At 40.7% G+C, this 25,911-nt stretch overlaps 1 protein-coding gene across 3 annotated transcripts; it reads right to left on the reverse strand.

The window, feature by feature from the left end:
* Positions 1 to 8: 8 nt before the first annotated feature.
* On the reverse strand, positions 9 to 19,984 carry LOC142378695 (high affinity choline transporter 1-like). 3 transcript variants are annotated; one of them, XM_075463506.1, is made up of 10 exons: positions 19,660 to 19,984; positions 14,945 to 15,014; positions 14,179 to 14,387; positions 13,961 to 14,074; positions 11,712 to 11,867; positions 5,467 to 5,615; positions 4,333 to 4,476; positions 3,932 to 4,085; positions 3,582 to 3,799; positions 9 to 2,735 (listed from the first exon to the last, which is right to left on the reverse strand). In XM_075463506.1, exons 3-10 carry the CDS (start codon positions 14,360 to 14,362, stop codon positions 2,196 to 2,198), a joined length of 1,659 nt encoding a protein of 552 aa, XP_075319621.1. In that variant the 5' UTR covers positions 14,363 to 14,387; positions 14,945 to 15,014; positions 19,660 to 19,984; the 3' UTR covers positions 9 to 2,195. The 3 variants fall into 3 exon arrangements, with proteins under 3 accessions (XP_075319621.1, XP_075319622.1, XP_075319623.1); XM_075463507.1 differs by lacking the exon at positions 14,945 to 15,014; XM_075463508.1 differs by lacking the exons at positions 13,961 to 14,074; positions 14,179 to 14,387; positions 14,945 to 15,014; positions 19,660 to 19,984 and adding an exon at positions 6,282 to 6,328 and having other exon boundaries at positions 11,712 to 11,748.
* Between the last annotated feature and the right edge of the window lie 5,927 nt (positions 19,985 to 25,911).

The raw sequence follows: 25,911 nt of genomic DNA on the forward strand, positions 1-25,911 counted from the left end.
GCCACAACTCAGTTTCAGCCTTTATTCTGACAGAACATCACCCCATGGGGATTTACTTTTCAGCGTACAAAGTAGGACGTTGCCAATTGGCAAGAGAAAACAGCCTTTTGGAAAGGTTCAGAATACAAACAACACAGTTAATGACAATCAACGTGCATAATATTATAAAACCAAGTAACCCTTAAGGAAAAAAATACAATAGGGAACTCACCATTACCGCATGATAAAAAACCAATGCAACTGTCCAGTACTCTCAAATGATGCTCGACTCATCAAGAAAGTAAGTCTTGAAGTGCACCGACACTCCATTATCTAGGATGAATGATCCTTCACAGTATTGTGGATGGCATGCTAACGACTGATGATCAGCTTTTTCTTCTGTCAAATCAAGTTGGGCGACATTATCTCATACGTCTGAGGACAGGCGTGTTGAAATAAAACGTGTTTTTTTTTCTGCTCATGTGTTAAGACACAAGTGAACGGCCTCATTGTTGTTCTGCAAAACCGAAGGCGAAACTATTTTGCTTTAAAAGATGCTTACTTTCTATTCAACTTAGATAAAAAATAAAAAGTGTATATATACAGTACAAGAGTAAAATACAGGTAGAAATCCCAATCACACGTAAAATGATGCATGCATTGTGTCCTGCACACACCCTGTTTTGATACACAGCTTGTTGACATTCACTCAGTATGCTTTGGATAGAGCTAAGAATCATATTTTGAAAAGTTTTTGATACTTAAAATCAACAATAAAACCACCCATGTTAGCATGTCCAGCAATGAGCCGCCGATAGAGGACTGAGACCCGTCTCCAGTGATATTAAAGTCAATAAGATGGTAAAGGAGGGCTTTCTGACTTTCCCACATTAGCAGAAATATCTTTGCACAACAAACAACTACAGGCTCAATACAACAAAGTAGGTCTAAAAAATAAAAATACACGTGTCATTAAAAAAAATCACTGAAAAGGGAGAAAGATTTAAACTGTTAGGAAACGTGACTCAGCATTTTAACTGCAGGAAAAAAAAAATGATCCCACTGTAAACTACAGCTCTGCATACATGATAAACAAAACAATACATTCCAAAAATAACCGACATGAACAGGTGGAGAAGAAAAATGAGGAGGAGGGAAAGACAGGTGAACTCTCTGTGCACAAAACTGCCAAATTAACGTATCATTTGACCAAAATGCAGCGGAGGGGAATGGACTGATAGTTAAGTCTTTCCCTGGTGTTATTCATAACAGAACAGATCATATTCATAAATATTACATGGGAAAAAACGGACATTCAGAAAGCCTGAAATAGTGTTTGTGTCACTTCCATTGAGTGTGGAGCAGTCAGGGTGGGACTCCTCGTAAAATCTGTACCTCCGGGGTTTCAAATGATATAAGTGTGGTTGGAATTAAACTTGCTGGTGTCAGCTGAACTGTATCTGAGAGCTACAGGTAAATATTGACCTGTGAAGATTTCCATGTAACTCTAAATCTTCACATCTTGAACAAGTGAACATAACTGCCTTCATATATTTACAGATTTCTACAAAAATCAGAAACTCCAGTCTGGACTTTACAGCCAGGCACTTTAGTGATTAGGGAATAGTACATTGCATGTTGGTCTTTGATTCTTTTAAAACTAACAATCTGTAGTTGATTAGCAAAAGACAAGACGAGTTACAGGTGTTGAAAGTAGTGCGCACTGATCAACTAAGGGGAAGAAGAAATCAGATGAGTTCAGGCCTGCCAACAAGAAGCCCACCGCTGTGAAGGGGCAGTTTGGCTGCAAAAATACAGTCAGATATCTTTAAAAATTCACAAAAGTCTGCTCTTTATTAAATAGCAAACGTGAGGCATAAGGTGTTTCACTTTTAGGATGTACCCAAAAATATAATTTCTTTCTTTCTTTCTTTCTTTCTTTCTTTCTTTCTTTCTTTCTTTCCCTGATTTTTCACAAGGAAATTTACTCTAATGGCTTCTTGGTTTGAAGAAGTTTTTTGAGTGGACTGCTTTCGGTGATGGATGACGGAATAAGTACACGTAATCACTATATATTTACTGTTACTGTACAGAATCTGTGCATAATGTCGAGCCTTTGCTGCTGTTCTCTCTCTATGATGTCTTGGCTCACAGACAAACGCACACGTTCACCCTCAGCCAGTGCGCATCCTCTCTGTCTTTCTTTGGGAACCTCCTCAGCAGCTGGTTGTGTCCAGAAGCTGCTTGCCTTGAGAGGATTCTTCGCTGGTGTGGTCCGTCTTGATGTCCGTGGCTCTGGCTGTTTTTATCTGCTTGCGTTTGATGTCAAACACATCCCATTTGTCAGACAGCAGGCCTTTGTTGAAAATGATGGATGTCAACCATGAAACAAGCAGGATGGAAAGAAGAGAGGTGATCATAATGGTAGTGCGGAAGGGAAAGAACTGGGTCAACTTCCCCTCTTTATCGAGCCGGCAGCCGGGGAACCTGATGGCCGGTGGGAGGCCGATGAGGGGCTCGCCGCTCAGCACCCTCAAGACGAAGGCTAGGATGTAGCCTACAGAGGCTCCATAACCGTTAGACACCTTGGAGAAGAGGACGCAAACCAGCTGAGGAAACATGATAGTGTAGGACATGTCCACACCCACGAGCCAGAATACCAGGACGCTGTTGTCCAGGAAGGTGAGGCCAGTGCCGGCAAGACCCACCACCACCACCGAGATCCGGATCACCCACTGCATCTCATTGTCAGAGGCCTAAAGGAGCAGAGGGAATCAGAACAAGGGAAAGTCAAATTTCACATCACATCTTTTTATACAATGTCTGAATGTAACGATTGCCTTGTCTTACAGACTCTTAGGCCAACTTATCCCCTAAAAAGAAATCCCAGTGTACATAGGAAGCCAGCACTGAAGTGGCTCATTACATGGAGCTTTCCTTTAGGGGATGAAACAGTGAAACAGTCCATTGTTTTTTGCTTTTTGTGATAGAGGAAACATAATAAACAAAGCTTCATATGAGACTGTGGGTTGACTGTACAGTATGTACAGAACGGCATAGAATCATTTCTTGTTGGTGACATTTCAGTGTAGAGTAAAACTATACAATATCTGGTTTGTTAATGTTTACCCACACACGATTCTTTACCATCTTATATCATGGATATTAGGCAAGGCAAGGCAAGGCATCTTTATTTATATAGCGCATTTCATACCACAGGCAACTCAATGTGCTTTACATAAAGACAAGGCATTTAAAAGAACAGCATAAAGCAGCATAAAAACAAGCAATTTAAAGAAAAAAAGAAAAAATAGAATAAAAATTAAAGCAATCAAAGAAGAGGGGAATAAGAAAAATATAAACTCAACCATAAGCACACCGAAAGAGAAATGTTTTTAACCTGGATTTAAAAGTGCTTACAGTTGTGGCTGATTTCAGTTCTGCTGGTAGTTTGTTCCAGTTGTGTGCAGCATAACAGCTAAAAGCTGCTTCACCGTATTACATTCATTACATGCTTTTTTTTTCAATTTCCAACTTCCTTTTTTAATGGAATACTGTAGTTCATAATTCTTCGGCCCATCATATTTCATCATATTTCTAACCTGCTTCCTGAAGATGTTCTTGTAGATATTTGAGGAGAACAACGAGGCGGAGGACAGCAAGGCCGAGTCCATGGAGGACATGACAGCGGCAGCAACGGCTCCAATGCCAATGACTGAGATGTAGGCCGGTGTGAGGTACTGCAGAGCGATGGGGAGGATGGATCCTGCCTGATTGTTCTCATATGGGGTGGGTAAACCGTATGCAGTGGAGTTCCAGTCTGGGGAGATTTGGAGCAAATGTTTGGATTTAGGAATGTCAGAGGGCAGGAATCAGTGCGATAGAGCCAAGCTTGGTGACAAAATGCTTTAGGCACTAAGCCAGGAGAAAGAAGAAAGTTAAGAAGGTGTACCTGTAGATGCAGCCACAGCCCCAACCAGCACAGATGGGATACCCAGCACCAGGCAGACGGCTGAAGAAGCAAAGCAGGTCACTTGAGCCTGGGTGTAAGACGAGGCAGACAGGATTCTTTGGTAGAATGCCTGGTAGGCTAAGCCACCCAGAGCCTGGCAAAAAAAACAAGATTAGACATGATGACAGGAATGATATTTATCAGAAATACAGGACAAGAGGAACAGTCTTGTAAAGACTCTGGTGTCATCATGCTTGGCTGTTTTTTCTCACTTAATGAAATAAGCTTATTCAATTCAACAGCTGGGTTGAATTTAATCAAAATGTTGTGATGGCAGGAGAGGACATTCAGCACACACTGTGTGTATGTACTTGTATAGCAACCTCCCCGACTCCACTCACCAGCAGCATGAAGTCATCAAACCACTTGCCGGCCTCATCAAGCTCCACTGTACCCACCCAAGGAGCCTGGAAAGTCTCATTGTATGCCGTCAGCGAGATGTCCAAAGAGTGAGGGTTGGTCAACAGGAAAGGAACACACACCCACTGTATGCACAAACACGAGGACTCAGTTAATCTGATTACTGGGGGAGTGTTAATTTAGAAATCTGGCAAAAAAGAGCAGCAGCTGAAGAGTGTTTACCGAGTGATGTGCAGCATCTTAATGTCATCTTATGTTTGAGCACATTTCAGTCATGCCAAAAAAAAACAACATTTGCTGCTCTGTGCTGTTATATCTATGTTAGGCAATAGTGTTTTCATAGACCTTAAAAAGGAAAATTCATGTAGTAAAACTCTATCTGCTGATGAGGAACATGAGATATTATCAGAAGCTCAATAACAGTTGTGTGGGGGTAGACTATAAGTGTCATATATGCTTAAAGTAATAAATGATCTTTTTTGCTTTGTCAGTATTTTGGGGAAAATGACAGATGTCAAATTGCCGTTTAAACAAACTATAAAAGATGAGTTTTGACTTGCCAGCTAGCAAAACGGGACGCTACCGTGGCATTAAAACACATTTGATCATGTGTCAGAGTGTAAATTGTACCACAGAAGAAATTAGCTGGCAGCAGCTGGGACTGGAGTCCTTGTATAAGTGTTTCTTTTGAATAGATTGTGTGAACTTTCTATCCTGCAGCATCAGAGGTTTTACAGTACCACCTAATTCAATGTTATCCGTTTAATACCAAGCCTTCCCTTAAATAAGTAAGCAATCCTGGTCTGAGCAGGTCTTCAAGTGGCATTATTAATACATCAGAGATCTAATGAGTTCAAATGTCAGCTGCTTTGTTTGCTTTGTTTGATTGACATCCGTTTTGAACGTGCTTTAAATTAACAGGTAATTTAATCAGCTGGCATTGTTATCAAGATACCTTTGGACTCTACTGAAATTTTATCCCTCAATATGCTGTCATCCAGATCTTTCTTTTTCTTGCTGCTGTGTGACTAATTTGAGACAGCCTTTGAGTGAGGCAGAGCTGGAGCTGTAAAGCTCTGCCTCACTTTGAACATGTCGGTAGATGTTTTACGCACCAGGCTGACAAAGATGAGAATAAGCTGGATGACATCTGTGTAGGCCACAGAGTAGAGCCCCCCCAGCAGTGTGTAGACCATGGCCACCACTGAGGAGATGATAATGGAGTAGACGTAGGGCAGGTCCAGGATCACACTCATAGTTCCACCTGGAACAACACAGCAGAGAAATGGAGCTCCGGAGCACTGACAGAGACGCAATGTCTTACAGCAAGTGGACTAATGTGCAGATCTTTGTTGCTACAGGTACATGCAAATGTTTACAGACACTGTTTAATCAAAATTGTTTGTTAGAGTCTCAGTCTCTCCCTCTCACACAGGCACACACAATAATATACATGCTTCCACTCTATGCTTAAGATTTAATAAGAAGCTACAATTGTTATTCTGGTCATTTACTAAAATGCAGTATTAACACTCACATTTTAACAACAAAATGGCAACAGATTACATGGATGTAATTCAAATTAGAAATAAAGTTACACTTTGGTGACTGTTATTTAAACCTTTAAGGAGCATCCAAAGTCCAACGTAAAAGTTATAAAGACAAAATTACAACAGAACCATTGATAAAACACATAACAGAGGCAGCTTATTGATTGTGACTCAGAATAATTCCTTCTTCACCCTTTTGGGTGAATTATCACCGTTTTAATACTGATGATTTCAATTTATTAAAAAAAAAAAAAAAGGAGGTAAAGAAGAGTGTCTTCAAATAGTGTAACTAGTGCAAAAAAAAAGGAAACGTAAACAAGTGAATAATAAAAGTAAAAAGACATCTTGTTACTCAAACAAGGCAAGCAAAACATCACTACCTTCACCGTCTCTTCTCCCACATTGCCAGGGATCCCCCTGCCGCAGCCTGCAGCCACACCACAACAATGCCCTTAAACAGAGAAGTATCAGATCGGCACCATCGATCCCCACTCACCACCCTGCTGACCTCTCACCCCACATCCCGCTGTGCCCACCTCCCCTAACACATCCCGTCTCAACTTTCTGTCTTCCCCACTACCTTTGCATCATCAAGCAGAGACCTGCCCCTTTCAGTTAGACCCTTCACCCCAATTTTTGTTAATGTAACTTTACCCTTTGTGACCCCACCTTAATTTCCTGGCTTCTTTTCATCATATCAGCTACAGTTAAACCATTCAGGGATTTTTTATAATCTAAGTTTTCTTCAGACAGATATTTGTGCCTCGGATGTTGCAGTCGTTGGTTACCTTTTACTCAGATATCTGAACGAAATGTATAGGCTTATGGTCAATATAAAGGCCATCTTTACATACATGAACAAACCTTAAACCCTGCTTTTTTTTTTACACTTTTTGCATTAATGTTATCAGTATCATTTTTGTATAGATTTTCTTGCCTGACTACAAGGTGTTAAACTAGATACATTCTCTTCAATATCAACTAAATCTGGACTTGACTTGGATACATCCCAACCAGATCCAATAAGGTGTTTGTTTGGTCATTTCTCGTAGCAGTGACACATGACGTAACATAATCGCTGCATCATAAATAGTTCCTGAATGGACTGTTTTCCAGATATAGTTCTAAGTCTCTTAAGCGTTCTGTGCTGAGCTGTGCTGTTCTCCTCTGTGCTAAATTTAGGAAGAGGGAAGGTGGAATGAGGTTCAGGGGCTCCTGAGACTTAATGGATAGTACCAGGGATGGGCATACAGAACCCTCCGTGTTGTTTTTAGATTCTTGCCCCACGCACAAACCTCATACACATGCACAGACACACGCATGAACACCCAAATACGCTCCTTTCAAATTCTGCCCAGTCACTGATTTCTTTCGACCATGACTGTAAGTTGTTGATAACTCACTGCCATGTGATAGCGCATGAAAATGTGTTTTAAATGTTAAATCTTTGCTGGCACTGAGCCACCACCCCACAAACACACACACACACACACACACACACACACACGCACACACACACACACACACACACACACGCACACACACACACACACACACACACACACACACACACACACACGCCCTCAAGCAGATCATAAACTCAGTTTGTATTACACATACACTCCCAGGGTCAAATACTCAGCACACTCTCTTGAATCTCAACTGTTTCTGTGCTTGTGTTTGTGTGCGTGCATGCGATGCTGAGTGCATGTCAAGGATGTCTGCGCGACTGTTTTTTCTTAGAAGTAAGGGATCCCCTGACTCTATGTTTGCTTAATAGGTTTGGACAACAGTGACAAGAACATTCCCGCCTCTCTACCAATCCTTTTGTGGAAAGCTTAAACACTGCCTACAAACTACTGCTTTTCTTCAAGCCTTTTAAAACATTTTTTGAAGAAATAAATCGGGATTTAGCATGTGACGTTTACCCGGTCGGTCAGTATTAGCCTTGATATAATCTATTGGGAAAAAAAAGTCTTATAACACAGCAGTCTTGAATAATATATCACCTCTCACAATCAACAGGCTGCTCGATGTTTAACCCCCTTTTTCAAACAACACTGGAAAAGAAAACAGCGTTAACAGGAAAACCCGCAAATTTTCTCTCACAAGCACACACACTTGCATTACATAACACGCTATCTCTCACACAATCATCACTTAAAGAATACCGCAACATGAAAAGGAGCCACTGTACACCTAAAATCATCCATCTTTTCCTCTGAGCATTTTTCTCACTTCAAAATGATAATCCACAAATATAATACTACAAGTATAGTACTACTTATCAGCAGCAGCAGTTATTTTTAGTGAGTCAACGTGTGTTCTTGAATCATTTCAGCAGCAGCTTGCAGCTCAGCAGGGAGCAGCTGTAGCATTATTGTATTACTGGCTGTTACCAAGCCTCACTTCCTGCGGAGTAAATATTACAGTTATGCAATTAGATTTTTCTTACAGATGTTAAAGAAATTGTCACTGAGCTATTCTGCAGTTATATGTCTAAGTTCAAAAGATTGAGGCATAGCACGTCTGATGACTAATATTTAGAAGTAAAAGGGTTAGAACTAATTAGTTTTTGTATTATTAGCATGATCCCACATACCAATTTGTATTTTAAAACTACACATTCTCACTTTCAGGATGCACACCAAGGGTGGTATATTTAGTTTAGACACTTACATAATACCAGATAATAAACCCTTTATCCTTCATTTTTCACATGATCTACTAACTGATGTAGCGTTATCGGGCATTTGCATCAAATATAAGGATTTATAAGACGTTTTCACTGTCTCAAATAAACCTTTAAAACCTCGAATTTAGGGCACCACCTACCTATAATTTACTTTAATTACAGTCAGGTAGGAAAACTGTTGAAATATTACGATCCTGGTATGTTAAATTAATAATCAGTTAATAATCAATTAATAATCAATTAATAATCAGTCTCATATCTCGCTACTTTCGTGAAGTTCTCGTTTGGTTGGACAGACATTACGTAAAGAAAGCATACGACACAATCTGTGATTATAACATATATATAGATATATGAACTATTTATTAAAATGATATGACCAAAACATGAACCTTTAAAACAAACAGGAGATGCATTGAATATGGGTGATTATATAAAACACTTAGTGAATGGAAAATAAAATATGGGGAATGGGGAGATACTGGATGTATTCAAATAGTTGAGGTTGGCTGACTATTTGACACTAAATACTGACATTTCGGATTAATGTATCATTCTGTGAAAGCCTCGAGACGTCCATCAAACCCACTTTAAGGTGAAAACGGGTCGGTCTTACTGTGCTGAAGTTCTGCTTAGTCAGCTCGGAACACGGCAGCGGCCACGCGGGGTCCGAGGGGATTTCTCTTCCGCTCTCTGGGCCTTCCTGGTTGTGGTGGCTGACTTTAGCGGACTTCTCAGTTGCTTCTTTCACCGGGAAACGGGAACGATGGTGCCGAGGGCTGTGGTTAGATGATCGAATCTTCTGAGTGTCAGTGGGTCCGTTGCTTCTCTGATGAAGTGAACTTAAGTTCACAGAAGATTAATAAAAGGTTGCTTGGAGTTGGTTTTCTTGGTAGGAAAACTTCATCCTGTTCTTATCTTTGTTCGGGTCTTTCTTTCTCGTCTCACTGGAGGGTTTCCTCCGGTCGTCCTCTGCATCGCTCATCCTCACGTCCTTCCGCTCTCTCCTGAGATTATGGGAAAACTCCCAAACTCTGGTGAGCTCTTCTCTTCTGCTCAAACCATCTCCAAATCTCTCTGAGCAACTGTTCTCTGCTCAAATCTCCTTCTGAAACTCTGGGTTGGAACTCTTCTGGAACAAGTGGCATGAAGCCAGAAACAAGACGCCTGAAGCGAGAGCCAGAAAACGAGAGAACGAGAGCGAGAGACTGTGTTTTTCGCGGGCTCCGGGTTTTGACTCTCGGAGGCGGGGCGTGACGTAAGCTTACACTACTCTTTCAGCCAATGATATGCTTGAACTGTGTGCATGTCTGCCTGGGTGTCTGTGTAAGATGATCTGTGCTATATGGGGATTTCTGGATAGAACAAAGAAAACTCTTATTTCTCCATTACTCCGTCTCATAGAACATTTGTCTCGGTGATTCTGAAAACACCACAAATCATCTTGTACATCTTGTTAAGATATGCAGATTAAAGATATAACATAGACTTGCAATATAAAGACATCAAAATAACACACAACGTAATTGATGATTATGACTTTCAAAATTCAGATGAATATCTATGAAATCGTGACATATGAATAGTGAACCACACAATGTTAATTTTCTGTGTTAACAATGGGGATACCAAACAAATACCAAATAGATACCGAAGGGACATCGTTAGAAGTTAATAGTTGCATATATCTTGTCCATTTTACTGAGTCCTCTGGGATTTAAATGTTCAACTAATCAACACTGCAGACCACTAGGGGGCAATGTGGTTCCATCAGGCAGGTTGGGCATTTTCAACCAAGATCAGTTCTTTGTCAATATTTAAGCCAGAATCGTACAAATTGTCTCTATATGCGTCTTGTGATCAAGCTGGAAACCTGAAAGAAATTGTACACGGTTATCAAACACATTTAATATAGTTTTAAGATTCGACTAAAAGTGAGTCTTAGTGAAGTCTTCTCAGTTCGTATGTAGCCATCTGGTCTCTTTCTCTGGTGGGAGAGGGTGTTAATATGTCAACCGCGATTCATGGTGAAGATAAGATAGTGAGGCCTCCAACATCTCCAACAGAAAGGTTCTTTGTTCATTCGAGTTTATCCCAATTTATGGAGAGCGTCTGTTGGAGTTCGACTCCCCAAAAACTCTCAAAAGGGTAGAAGGTTAACGTAAATTAGGCAGTTTCTGTCTCTTTTTCCTTTGTGGAAAGAAAATGAAGATCTGGTTTATATCCACATACGTAAACATCCCCCACAGGAATGTTGGTTTTGTCAAAGTTTGAAAAACTCTTAATCCACACGGCACTGTGACTGCTACACTGAGCTTAAACTTGAACAACAATATGACGCATGAAAGTGGCCGAATGATGCGGTCTGAGGCAGGAATCACAGGGACGCATTGTAATAACGCTGACGTTGGTCCTCTTCAAAGTGTCGAGTTGTAACGATAATCAGTGACAACCTTTAATAGTGCCTGGACTGCTGGCTGAAAAGCCCTGAAAATTGTCACCCCGTTTAAAGTAAATGAGAAGAGGGACTAAAATGCATACATGTGAATCCTGCCTAGCACATGCAAATGTGACACAATCTCAGGCATAAAGGTCAAACCTGTGAGGATTAACCTTAATTCTTTTTTTGAAGCCATTCTGAAAACCCACAGACATTCTCAGGCAATAATTCGCTCTTTGGCCCTGTTGCTTCTTAGCAAAGTATGCACATTTCTTTTTTCGAGCAAAAATAACCTGAAAATCACCGTTTAGATGAGAAGGTTAGAGGGTGATCGTTTCAAAAAGGACTTTTGTTGACCTTGTTGTGCAGCTCATGCTAAGCTAAATATACAAAGTAGAGAAACCAATACATAGTTTTAAGGGATTTACTCAAAAAGGTGCTGTTTTTTGTTATTATTGTCCTCAGATTGTGAAATATTTCACCTTCTACCTTTAAATTATCTACAGTACTGACATGACTGAGTGGGTGCCAGAAAACACCCTTTGTCCATGGCCAGCTGTCTTTCCACTCTAGTGTTTGTGCAGATTATGTACCCTTATCTGTGGGCGAGAATGTGATTGCACTAGTGAGCATTCATTATGGTGCCAGACCCTTTTACAGTGTGAGGTAACTTACCCAGGCTGACAAGTGTGCGTGCCACCCACAGCACATCGGCCACGAGTGCGGGAAAGATCAGCGCACTGCTCAGGACGTTCCCATACTTCTGTTGGAATGGGTCCATCATTGTCACATACTTGTTCTCCCTCATTGGCTTAGCGAAGAAAAAGCCACCTGCAGAAGGAAGGCACAGCACAAGATGTGATTTTCTTTGTGGAAATGGTGAAGCAATAAACTGCAAGACATGACCATAATTCTGTCATTGAGAGACACAGCTGAGAAGGAAAGGAAGAGGGCATGCAGGGAAATGAAAGGGGAGAATGTATGTGTGTGAACAACTGAAAAAGCAAGTGTTCCCTACAGATAACACAATAAACACCCTGAGCTGAGTTCATGGACCTACTTGGTCAACAATGGACAAGAACAGAACGGGGAATGTTATATTTCCTCATCAGAGACTGAAGTTTCCGCTTCCCATTGCTCTCACACCATGCAGGCTATTGTGACAGTGCTGATGATTTCACCTGTTCCAAATGTTTACACTGAGTATGTTAGCTTGGCACATACAGGGGTAAGCTATCTAAGCTTCTGGGTGAACTAATCTCTGTGCACCTGTTGCCTCAAGTTACAATCCGAAAGTGATTTCTCTTGGAACTATTTTTAACACGAGCGACACTTTTATTGGTGTGTGGAGTCAGTTGGGAGTTATAGGGGAAAGGGAGCCGCACCGGTGGGCAACAACACCTCAGCTGAAGGTAAGAAGCTTTGGATAAAAAGTTGAAAGGTTTGAGTCTCCCAAAACAACACGGAATCTGTTGTTTGGCTCTGTTTGGCTTCTTGGAATATTTGCATCTTAACCCTGAAATGGAACGATAACATGCATCTAAATCATCTAAACTGGTCAAAAAGTCCTCCATTCAAAATGACTAAATAGACTGTTTGTTAATTTCCTTAACTCATTGGCTGCCAGCCATTTTCAGTTCATACTGCCAAGTGTTTTACAGTATTTTGACAGATTTTCCAAGACCCACAGAAAAGTGTGTCTTATGACTATGTACACACCGATATTAACAAACGAAAGAGTAGACTCTCTTCTTTCATCAGGAAAAAAAAGTTTGTTTCTACCATTTTCAGTCCTTTAGTAATAGACAGTAGAACATAGGTTGGTTTCACCAAAAACAGCTGTTTGACCCAAAAAATGGAGAAAACACGCTTTTTCTTTTTTTGTGCAAAGTGGCACTGCTGCCACCTTCCGGGTAATTTTGCCAGTATATTCTCTGTTTAGTGTTTACAAGCCTAAGATTTAGTGACAAACTCCGCTAGATTGTCCCCCAGCCCGCTCCGTTAAAAAACGCAGTCAGCGTTTTTTTTTAAATTGACGTCTATAGACGTCAATGGCACCAAAAGAGTTAAAAACGACCATAGTCCTCTGAAGTAACCCCCCACAGACTGCAAACGGGTAAAGGACAACTCATATTAGTGTTTCCACATCGGAAAAACATCATTAGGAACTGTTTTCTTTAATAAACCACAAATTCCTCAAAAAGATTAAGGAGGGCGTCAGTTGGTGTGACTGCATGAAGCACTTTCAACCAGAGTTTAACAAACAGAGACAACAGCTGACTGAAACACTCGTCACTTCCTTTGGGTCTATACAATAACTACTTGGGTAGGATTAAAAACAGTGATAAATAGGGCGTAAATACATTCTTCTTACAATGCTGCCGTCACGTTAATGGACCCGATTTTGCTAGTTGCCTTAGTGACACGTCAGCACAACATGTCACAACATCACTATGGTACTTCCTTGTTGGGTTTAGGCAATAATGTCACATGCTTTGGGTTTGAAAAAGAGTATACTTTTTACTGAATAAGTACTAGGTCACCATTATCCTATTGGACGCTATTTTGATACTCCACATACAGTTGTTCTCACAACCTCTACAGATCACATATTCTTTGACAGTGATTGCCAGTCATAGCCAAAACAACCCATGAGGGGATTTTTGAGAATGGGAACAATCCAAACTATTGAGTTGCATTGAATTTGTTGAGACAGTTGGGAGAGTGTATAATCTGAGGCAATCCTGCCTCTAACCAGGTAGGTTTCGATGCCTAAACTTGACCAAACAAGTCACTATTGTTATGAATTGTGACAATTAACCGTTACTTTACTACAACTTTCCTCCATTTTACACACTAAACTACGAAAATACAGGTGACCAGAGATGGAGCGAAGTTTTAGCACGTTGGTCCATTTTACTCACCTAGGAAGAAGGTCAAGACATAAGGCACAGGCATGAGCGCCCAAACTGCGCCGAGTGTTGGGTTGTATGTTGCCTCAGCTATGCCCAGAATGAAACCTCCACCCACCCAAGTAGCTGCGGAGAAAAAAAGTTAAACTATTACAGGTGAACAACAGCTATATGTCGTCACTTGCAACTCTGCTCTGTTGGTTCGACTGGACGCTGCGTGGCTGCCTCACCAGTAAGAGTAAAGATTCCAACAAGAAGGTTGATGTTGCGTCCAGCAAGTAGAGTTATCTCCATGCCGTCTCCTATGCATTTTTTCTCCTCCTTCCTGGAACGCATGGAGGCCCAGATGCCGGTGGCCAAGATTACCATGTAGAACACCGCCATCACCACCAGACCCGGTATATCGAGAGCCATTCTGAACTACTTTTGTGTGCGCGTCCTGTTGAGAGATAGAATTAAAGAGATATTAGGATTCAAGTCATGCATCTACAAAAAACAATATCACAGATGTTGTGTGCATAGGTTTTACAAAAAAAAAGAAAAAAGTAAAATGCATACAAAACAACACATTTTTTATTTGTGTGTCAAATACTTTTAGGACTGCAGAGCAAGGGGGCGGGGGGGGGGGGGGGGGGGGGAAATTGACAAAAATTCAAGTACAAACTAAGGTAATTCTGACAAAATTCATATTCTGCTGAAAGCTATTGAGAACAAAAGATATAAAATGAACAGAAAAAAGGATGGATTTACATGAATATAAAAGAAGTTTGTGCGGGGTGGAAAATAAATTCTGGATGTGTTCTTACTGAAAGAAAGTGAATGAAAAGCTACAGTGGAAAAACAGACAGCAGTAGCAGCATCTCAGATGACTTGTCTCTGCTTGCTTGGCAGACGAGTAGATGGGTTAAGAAAAAGATGACACGGTAGGGTGGAGGAAGAAAAAAAAAAACATAGGCAAAGGTGGGGTGAGGGGTGAAGAGTCGAAAGGGGTCTCACCATAATACTTGGCAGCATTGACAAAGATGGCGGACAGATGTTGTCCCCCGTCTTCAGTGGTTGGGCGGCCCTAGTTTGGACCCCAAACATCGGCAAGTGAACACATCTCAAAGCCACATTAACATGTACATATGTGTGTGCAGATACTGTTCTCATGCAGTGGACAGGCAACTTCTAAAAAAAATAAAAGGCTAAAAGATAAAGAAGAAAAAACCTCTGAATCTTTTACAGCTGCTTTGCTAACCTGACTTGGTTTAACTTTATTGGGAAATGTGAAGAGCTAAGGATGGGCTTTATGTCACAAGTTCACTGTTTATTTTTCTCATTCTCAAAGTCAAGCTCTCTCTCGTGTCATGCATGCAGGTCCACTCATTTGACAGGGGAGCAGTTTCTTATAAAAAGATTTTATTATAGACAGAACTTATTGGAAACAGCCACTTTCATTAAAATAAAACAAAAAAAAAAACAGGTCTCAGTCAAAGCATTGTGAAACCACACTGGTTGTACAGAAAAATTTGGGATCAAATCCTAAAACTTGAGTGAAAATAAAATGCATATGTTTCCACTTGGGAGAATTATGATGAAAAAGGGAAATGTTTGGGAAAAGATTTAGCTGAAGTTATGGGTCAGAGGCGAATGTATGTCTGCGTGAACATGAAGTAGTAGAAGGAATGGCTGAGGAGCTGATGGGAGGGAGCTAGTCAACAAAAACCTGAAAAGTATACAGAGATGACTGTGTTCTGCATAGTTCTTTAAATGCATGTGTGCCCGTACAAACTTCTACAGCCCGTAGGTACAAATATTACGATATTCTGCACTGTATAATGTATGTCGAGCCAGGATAAGGAACAGAACTTTAACACATTGCAGCTAATCGCTCTGAACTGCAGAAAACTGAGCCAGAAAAACAAAGAGGCTATAAATAAAGTCTGCTGTTGATGTAATTTTAAAGATGAACGTGTTTGAACTTTACCTCCAAGGCTTAGGTTATGAGATACTTTGCAACGTGGGGAACAATACGAGTATGTTATTAATTACGGTATTAAACTTTCCTTTCACATCCTGCCATCACTGCCCCGTTTATTAATACCTAAACATTCCCGAAGAGTAGATGCTACACAGCTTACAAAGCTGCCATAAATAAACATAAACATTTAAAACATGAAAACTTTCTGAGAGACCCATAAGCTGTCTTTCACAGGGCTTTATGCTACTTTAACAGCATGAATTTATTTGATCCATAGGTAATGTATATTAGAACATTTTAGTTTGCATTTCTACTTTTCCACAGTGCTCCATCTGTCATTTTCAGGTAGCTACGACTTTCATAGTAGAGACTGTTTTGGTGAACCCGCCCACTCTCTTCTCTGTAACGTTATGCTATACATTTCACAGACCAGTGAGAGGCATTGAGTCCCTCTTTTGGGATATACCATGTATCAATGTAACTACTGACCTACTTTAGAGATTATGGAAGAAGAGTCCAACTATACTTGTCTGCTTTGCTCTCTTTCGTGTAATTCAGGAGGACTGATGCGGCGATGTGGATCATTGGCCTGCTCTTAGTTGGACAATGAGACTCTTATGTTACTAACCTCTGGTTGAGACCCAGCAAACGAAGAAGAGAAATGGGAAAATGTCAAAGTTTTAAACTGAATCAGTCACGTAACACAAATGCTCCATATGAGTTCCTCTAATGGTGAAGATCTGCATTCAATACAAGCCAAATTTCTCCAACATTTGCTTGCAGAGTAAACTCAATGACAGATTAATAATTAAAGCATGTGTGCTGTAGGCTGCAATACTCAGAGCAGCAGAGTTACGGAAACCGTCGTTTAAACATGATAGACTTTCCTTCGAGAGCACTCCAAACTGGCTGGCTGCAGCGCTGAAGTTCAGCGCCGGATGTTTTTTATTCTTTCAGAATAACACAAAACTACGCAATCAAAATCCTTGAATGATTGTTTCCAAACATCAACCCTAATAGGCATGGAAGTGTACATGTCTGTGTACAGTAAATGCCAACAAAGAGGATTGAAGGGATGGTGGCAGATGCTAATCCACAGATGCTAATGAAACAGATTGGTGTTTTTTTTTTTTACTTATCCTGCACAAGGTTTTCCAAAGTCATTGTACTTTTCTTCTTCCTGCCACTCAGGATTACTTACTTTTCTAGTGTGCTTTCACGCATGAATGGGTAGGGTTAGACGTTAGGAGTACATGGTTAGGTCTAGATGTTACAAATACACGTTGAGAGTTTAAGACTTTAAAGGAAAAGGGTTTTTATATTATTCTTTTCGTATTGCATCTCACAATTCATAACCATGGCTTGTGACACTGCTTTGTTTTGTAGACAGGTATTCCTACTACAAGTTTTTTGGTGAGTCTGGGCTGCAAAGTTACACATCAGGGTTCAGTTTTAGAGCTGTCAGCAGCTACCTGAACAAACCTAGAATTGTCACAAATATGAGATGCACAAGGAGTGGCCTGTAACTTACTCACATCAGGCTTTTTAAAAAGGTCCATCCTTTCTGTGCCTTTTGAGCACAAAGACAAAACAACACCTTTCATACCGAGAAACGCTCTACCAATCGCTGTCTGCATGAAGCTGTTCTTCTATAAATGTCTTTGCTGCAGTCAGACGCCTCAGCACCTGGTACTTTTCCATTGTTCATCTTTCAAGCATGAATACGGTGCAGGCAAAAAGGGGCTTTGAGTAAGGCTGACGTTTATGGTAAACAGGCTTTCAGTTTGCACTGTCACCTTTAAGAGAAAAAGCACAGTCAGTTTTACAATTTGTCAACTCTTCTTACAGTATTAAAGGGAATTTACCAGAATGTAGAGAGACTAATCATCCTCTCTGCGTTACAAACAAGAAGTACAGAGGTAAAAAATAAATAAATAAATAAAAATTCCTCCTCAGCTAAAATCCCCTTAAATCCCAGTTTGCTTTCATCCTCTGAGTCTGCATACGTGTCCTACCTACCCCCCCTCCATAACAGAAGGATCTCACCTGAACAGGGTGATTGATAAATGAGTGCAGCTGAGAAACGATGGACAGGTGAAGTGCATGAAACTAATGACCAGAACATGGGGACTGAGGGAAAAACAATGGCAAAACTAAAACATGGCAAAACTTAACTAAACATGGACTTAAAAACTAAGACATGATTAACACATGATAAAACACCAAACTAAAAACATGGGGAGAAATCTCATGGGCGTGACATACTCAAGCCTAATGGATTGTCAATCAAGATAAAAATCTCTGGATATAAAATGAATTAGATAATTATTACTGTTATTGTTATGATACAAATTTTTGGGTATTTTGAGCACAAAGAAAACGATAGGAGATATTTTTGTTACTGATTAGTAGAGAAACATCTAGTTTTCTCTGACATGCAGTGTACAGTAGAGTAATTACATTATTAATCATTATTATTTATATTATCATGTTATTACATTACTGGTACAGCCAGACAGCGTCAACCGAAAGACTTCTTCTTCTTCTCTCTGTTTTGTCAGCTTTTTAAAGATGTTTTAAGCCTCTCATGGGTACAAATAAGTAAATAAATAAATACATTTTGTGTGTGTGTGTGTGTGTGTGGGGGGGGGGGGGGTGTCAGTTTTTGATCTTGCCTCTTTGTTCAAGGAATCTTAAAAAAAATTGTGCTTTCACTGTTTAAGCATTCTTTGCATTGCTCGCTTTCATGCAGGTGCAGAAGCACGTCTTGGCATTTTGACAGCAGTGTCCTATGATTGGCTGCCTAACAACCACTTCATCAGCTCATCTCTCTGACTCTCAGTACTTTTCCATTCAGACTGAGTCTTGACCCGAGTGCTCGCCGCCTGCCTCCTCTTCATACCCACCCCCAGCTTTGTGATGCAGAGAGAGATGTTATCAAAGGTTGAGAAGGTGCACGAGTCAAAAGTGGAAGACCCGGCAAAATGATTTGATAAAGAGTAGACGCTATCACGATAAAAGCATAACCACTTAGAGGACAAGCTGAAGCCAAGCTCTGTCTTTAAGGGAGCTGCTCCCTTTCTAAGATCATTCAAAGCCTTGAGGATGACGCTAGGTGAGTCACACCTCAGTGAGGATGAATTTGATTAAGACAAATGGGGGTGATCTGACTGATTAGACGGAATAGGAAATGCAGACCCACAGTGAAGAAGGTTTAAAAAATAAGCATGAAAAACACATGGTGAGGGTTTCCAAATTAAAACAAAATCACAGAAAATCTTTAAGGTACATATTTTAAACTGATAACTCTTTGCAATCCTTCTTAAAATACACATCACTTTTAAACATGTATTTAGTCGTCGGTCTTACAACATTAAATACAACAAACAGAACAGTCTGATCACAATCTCAGTCCCTTCTTACGCCTCCATGCTGTGAGATAATGTGATGGAAAATTACAGTTTTCTTAAAGACTATTGAAAGAGAAGATACTGACAACAAAGATAGGTAGCCACGGTCAAACAAACCACAAGAGAAATTTTGGCTTCACTGCTCCTCAGAGCTATTTCTAGGACAGGCATGCACTCTCACTTGGTGCGTCCTCAGAGGCTTTATAAGCTTTACAAACAAACACGCTGTGCATGCGTAGACTCTGGACAAGTTTTAGGCCAAACAAAATAGGTGGACACTCACAAAAAGGATGTGTCAAAAAGAAAAAGAACTGAGCACATATTCAATGAATACATACCTAGAGTAAAGAGTACGTGTCAGTTCCTAGTCGTGGAGTGAAGAGAGGACAGAGGTTTTTCTCACAGGTGATAAACTCGGTCCAGGAAGAGAAAGAGTCATTCAAAACTCATCCACAATGATGAGGAGTGACGGACCGCCAGGAGATTGTGTCCAGGACCCAAAGTGAAGGAAAGACTAAACTTCAATCAGAAGTAAATTTTAAATGAGTTTTTTTAACAAAGTAATCTGCAGTGAAGAGGGAGAGGAGTCAGGGTTGCTGCTCAAAGCTCATGAGGCAGCTTCAGTGGGGAGGATGGAAGGCTCTGGAATCAACCCTCAGCTTTCCCTTGATTTTAAAGCGCAACTGGTGGGAGGGGACAGAGGGTGTACAAATGAAATAGAAGCTGCCACTATTGCCACCCGATTGGTGCATCGGTGCTCTTGTCTGCAGCCAATTAGCTGTCCCCAGAATGCAGGGGAAGGCCTCCAGCTTGGCTATGCAGGAAGATGCCTTTGACTCAAGGCCACACTGACACCTCCAGCTGCATATGACCAGCTCATTTACACTTCCAACTATCCTCTGTCCCACCGCGTCTCTCTGCTCAGGCACATCTTTCACTTTAACCTCTAATTCATTTCCCCTTTTCTTTACTTTACTTCCCAGTTGGTAGACTGAGTCCGTCACGCCTTCTCTTATTGCCTTTTCCAGCACTTTAACTGCGATGATTCACGGCACCTCTATCTGCCACCTACTTGTTGCGTTTCACAAAAACTGTACAGACGGTGTGAAAGATGCCACCAGGATCACATGGAGAAGAACATCTCCTTCTCTAGACTGCTCATTATTTTCCTCTTCTTCAGCTTTATTGGTGTTTGCTCATGTGTGAGTGCAGGTGAAGAGCGACTGCCTCCTCGCCCACAACTTCCACAAAGCTTTTCTTGTTCTGTCCATATTTAGTCAATCATGGGGGAAGAGCCAGGCAGAAATGATGGAGCCAAAAATGCTGCAGTGAAGAAACAGAAATGGGATTTGATTAAGTTGGACAGAAAATAAGAGTTGTGCTTATTTTCAGGAGTTACAGTACCATATTTGTCAAAAACAGCCTCAAACTAAATGTCTTCTGACTGTTTTTTGAATATATTGGCATTAGTAAAGAAAAACCAAATCATTTAATACTCAGAAGTCCTGAAATTATGTTAATTAAGAATTCAATGTGAACTTAGATCACAGGAACAAAAACCAGCATCCTCTGTTTTAAAGCAGATGAAAAGAAAAAGGGGTTATTGGGGTTAATCTTTTTAACCTCTTATTCTGAGGTTAAAAAATAAATACCACAGTATATTTCAGTGTCATTGTTTTGCTTTTCTTTTTCTGGCATGTAGCACCGAGGCCCCTCTGTCCCTTTAAGTCTCTTCCTGTAACTCTGAATGTGTGAGAGCAGGGAAATGCCATCGCTACATGATTAATATGAGAAGTCAGCTCTGTTCCACGCTGCCTGCCTTCTAAGCTTCAGCGTTCTTTGGTTGCTTTGTGTGCATTCCTGGTAATTTGTCCATTTGAATTATTTCTTTATAGATTTTTAGGTTGATTCTTTACCCTCCTCTCTTCTCCACCATTATATTAGGATTCACATCAAGTTCCACTTTAATCATCACAGCTGAAACGTTGGCAGAAGGTCTTATTATCATCCCTCTGCTCTGGAGTTTGAAACTTTGGGACCTTAATATACCTTCCTGCATGGATACTAAAGTAATCGTGTCAGAAATCTAAAAATAATAAGAGGTCCTTTACATGTGCGGATCCAACTGGCCCCCTTTCACCCTGGGTAGGACCTGGCAGTGCAGCTCATTCCACTTGCTGAGCAACAGACATTTAAGAAAAACTCATTTATTAGTTATTTCACTTTGCTAGACAAGCATTGATTATTGGTACAGAACTGAACCAATAAACAAAGGCAACAATACATATAATAAGACATACAGTTAAACAAAATCTCTCTGTGTTTGGCTGGGAGATTGTGTAACAGGACATTAATTACAACCCTCAGGGTAACACAGAGCAACAGGGTCACAGTTGAGTCCTTTTTTGGCAAGTGTGCTCAGTTTCAAAAATATAATTTGACAATGAACAAAGATATGACTCAATAAAGGATAAAAAAACTAAATGAGAAGACACTTATAGGTGTAAAACTGTGACTCTTTGTTTCTGTTGCTAAATTCAGTAAAAACAAAGATGAACACATAAAGAAAGTTGGTTAAGATCCAAGTAATGACTCTGATCCAAGGGTCTCACTTTGAGTCGCGTCAGTCGGTGGATTTGATTACCGAAGGTGCTGCTGCACTGCTGCCATATTTCAAGGGGTCCAAATGTCATTTTTACACATTCACACGTAGTAAAAACTGTTGTGAAATTCACGAAACTGCAAAACCGATTCCCAGGTTGACTGGAAACAGGTCTGCATTATGATTGGGTATAAATTCACCGTTACAGATACTCTGCTGATGGGCAGAGGGACACCACTCTGTGTCAGGGTTTGTGTTATCCGTTCATGGTTTATTTTGATAGTCTTGTCTGCTTCCTGTTTTATTTTTCCTTCACTTCCTGTTGTGCATCATTTTAGGTTTCTTGACTCCCGTTGTGTCTGATTGCCCATTGTTTTCACCAGTGTTCTGTTTATTTATACCTTTGCTCCCCAGTGTGTCTTTGTCAGATTGTCTGTGCATTTTGCTAGCTTTCCGGCGTTCTACTTCTCGAGATATTGATTGCATTTCTGGTTATTCCGACTCCTTGCCCGTTTTTCTGGATTACCCCTTTGCCTAGCGATTTTGTACCTTTGCCTTACTGACTGCCTTCCCGTGTACCGACTTGGAATAAACTCCTTTTACGCCTACCTCGTCTGCCTCTGGTCTGCTCTGTGGGTCCGCTGTCTGTCAGGTCGTGACACTCTGTTAAAGACTTTGGGCAGAGTTGGTAATGAAAATCAACATAGAATGGCTTCAATTTTCAGTCTGTTTGGCAGCACTTCATTTAACACGCTCAACAGCTTTTCCACATAAGAGCAATTATCGTTTAAATAACTGGAATGTAAATGGACCAGATAGGTGCTGCTCTTTCAACGATAGACCTTTGTGTGACAACAGTTCAAGACACGCAACACATGAACAGGTTTGGGGACGTGAGACAGTCCTCTGCCATTCACACAACACGCTTATCAGGAAAGGTTTGGCTGATTTCAGTCAGATAAATTATATATCTGTACATTTTACAGTAGCATTGCGCAACACATGAACAACACATGAACACTCTTCACATGAACAAAAGCCCCGCTGGCTCCATGCCCAAATACACAATGTACAGTTTATAATTGCCATCTTATGTTTTGACAGTTTTAAGGCGTTTGTTTGATCAGCTTGAGTTCCCCTCACTTGACAAATAATTCAGTGTGCATTCAATTTTCTGACAGCACTGACAAGGGATCTCTTCTTCTGTCCTCTCGGTGCAAGAGTTAAAAGAAAAAGCTCTATCAAACACAGGAAGGAAAAGTTTCTCAACCACCTAAATCAAAGTTGTCCAGCAGGGTCTCATCTCAAAACCAGGGACATTCGCGGCTAGTTCTTCATTAGATTATGTAGCAATGACCTCTGTAGGTCATTCTGATGCCTCCATTCTTATTTGTTGTCATGTGAAAACATAAATAAAGTTCTGATAACAAAGTTATCCCCCAAACTCAAGAACTCAAGCTTTAATTTAACAGAAATCAAAAGCGTGGCTGAGCTGGGAAACCTTGAACTAAACTTGGAAAACAAAAGAATGAATTGAACAACCAGACAAGCGAGGAACAGAACTATGTAGATGCTCTGACAAAGACAGAGACAAACAAAGAAGCATATATAGGCTATATACTGTGGGGCACTAATGAGTGAGTGACTGCAGCCCTGACAAACTGACATTGAACAAGGTGAGTGTGGGGAGACAAGAAACAAGAATCTAAACACTGAGGACTTAACCTAAAACAGAACACAAGGGTGTAAAATATCAACAAAGAAGAATTAAACCAGAGCAAAGACAACAAGCCTAAAGGACAGAAAATCAATACACAAAAAAACTGTGACAGTCTGCATTCACAAAAATACCTGTGTGCAACAGAATCCAGGAGCTAAACTGACCTTGAAAAACATTTCAAGGTTGGTGTCATGAGTTCAAAAACACTTAGAATGTTGTTCAAATATAAGGTGATGCAGAGATGAGGGAACATATTATTTTAGCTAACATCAATGCAACCTTTAATGTAGGTTACTATGATGCTGTAAAAAAATTCACACGGGAGCAACGTTTGGATCAACAAAATGATGATAGAGGAAGGCGTCCGTATCTGCTGACATGTTCATCAGTCGGTAACGATCTGCACAAGCCCAGAGATTTCTGAGAGGTCTGCTCTCATCAAGCCAGATAAGTGGAAACACCTGTGTTACCGAAACTGTACTCGAGCTTCAAATCTCACAGTAAATATATGACATTTATATGTTGACATGTCTAGATGCTTGCAGTATGTACATCTAAAAATATTACCACACAAGTGAGCGTAAACAGAATTTCTTTAGATGACTGGTAAAACCCCCCGTGAATGGGCACATGGTCAGAAATCAGGAATGATGGCTCGGATCCATCTGCCTGCAGGACATTACACTTCCAGCCCGCCCAAGTTTTGCAAGAGTGTCTGTGAGCTTTGCAGAGGAAAACAAGTTCACTCTGGCTCTGTTTGTTCCCCCATCTTTTTATATCTCGTTCTGGACAAAACATTTCTACTTCCTGGATGTTGTGTGTGCTGTAGAAAACAGTCTCAAATGTCCGGTAATTGGTGTTGTGTTTGTTCAGATTGTATTTCTGCGTGTACCGCTCTGCTGTTTGTTTTCATGAGTTGCACAAATGGCAAACACCTGTGGAAGCATTTCACTTTAATTCAAATGTGTAGATCAACAAGACAGTGTTTTATTATGTTTTTTTTCTTACAAATAAACTGGAGTATTGTGTGCAAAAACATGTAGCAACATAAAACTGGAAAAACACCAAACTCCAAATTTCAGAGCTGTTGCTCACCATAAAAAACATTGTTACTTTACACTTGCAAACCCCATTTTCTGACACACTCTGTGTGTATGAAGCCACGCTGCTGGAATTTGTGCAGAATGAGGTCTGGCATCGTCCTGCTGAAATAACCACGGACCTCCCGGGAAAAGACCTCACCTTGATGGCAGCATCTGCCTCTCCAGAACTCCAACATCCACCTCTGCATCAGTGGCACCTTCACACAGATGAAGCCATCCCTGCCATGGACCCTGATGCAGCCCCACACCATCACAGACGCTGGCTTTAAACCTTTCTCTGAGAACAGCCTGGATGCTCTTTCTCATCTTTGTAGAAGCAGACGTCAGTTTTTCCCAGAAGCAGCTGAAACGTGGACTCATCTGCCCACAGAACACGTGTCCACTGTCTTTCTGTCCATCTGAGATGAGCTGGTGTCCACAGAACTGGGCCGTGTTTCTGCACAGAGCTGATATCTGGCTTCCTCCTTGTGTGATACAGCTTCAGCTCACATTTCTGGATGCGGCCGTGGACCGTGTTGAGTGAAAATGGTTCTCCGAGCTCCTCCTGAGCCCATGTGGCTATATCGATCATAGTGGCGTGACTGTTTTTCATGCTGTCTTCACACTCAGATTTCCCCAGACTCTCTGAATATTCTCACAACATTCTCTCCTGTAGATGTTAAGACCAAAGTTCTTGATAATTTTGCAACTTTTGAAGTGATCTGATAAATGATTCCCTGAGGGAATTGAAATAAAGTAGGGAGCCACGACTCACATTTGCTTGAAAAGTCTTTTATACCCAATCCTGACACCCTCACCTGTTACCAAGTAATCTGCTGGCTGTAGAACAATTCAGGATGACATCGTCATCATCTCTTTTCTTTTCTAACTTTCTGTGTTTTACTGGCTTCAGACACTGACCATCATTTCCTTTGTAACTGTGTCCGTTAAATAAAGTTTCAAATGAACTTCAAAATACCAGATTTTATCAAATCACAAGAGTTTGAAAAACTAATTCCTTGGCTATGTTTGTTTAATAGGACGTAGGTATTGGGAGAGAAAATTTCGACTGTAATCTTTCATCAAATCAGGTTATTTTGGCTGTTTTCCTTCCTCAGTTGCAACAACAGTAACTGATGTCATGAAATGTGAATTATATCTTGTTGTATCGTGGAACTTCTATGTA

The sequence above is a fragment of the Odontesthes bonariensis genome, chromosome 4 (genome assembly GCF_027942865.1).
Source record: "Odontesthes bonariensis isolate fOdoBon6 chromosome 4, fOdoBon6.hap1, whole genome shotgun sequence".
Classification (NCBI taxonomy): Eukaryota; Metazoa; Chordata; class Actinopteri; order Atheriniformes; family Atherinopsidae; genus Odontesthes; species Odontesthes bonariensis.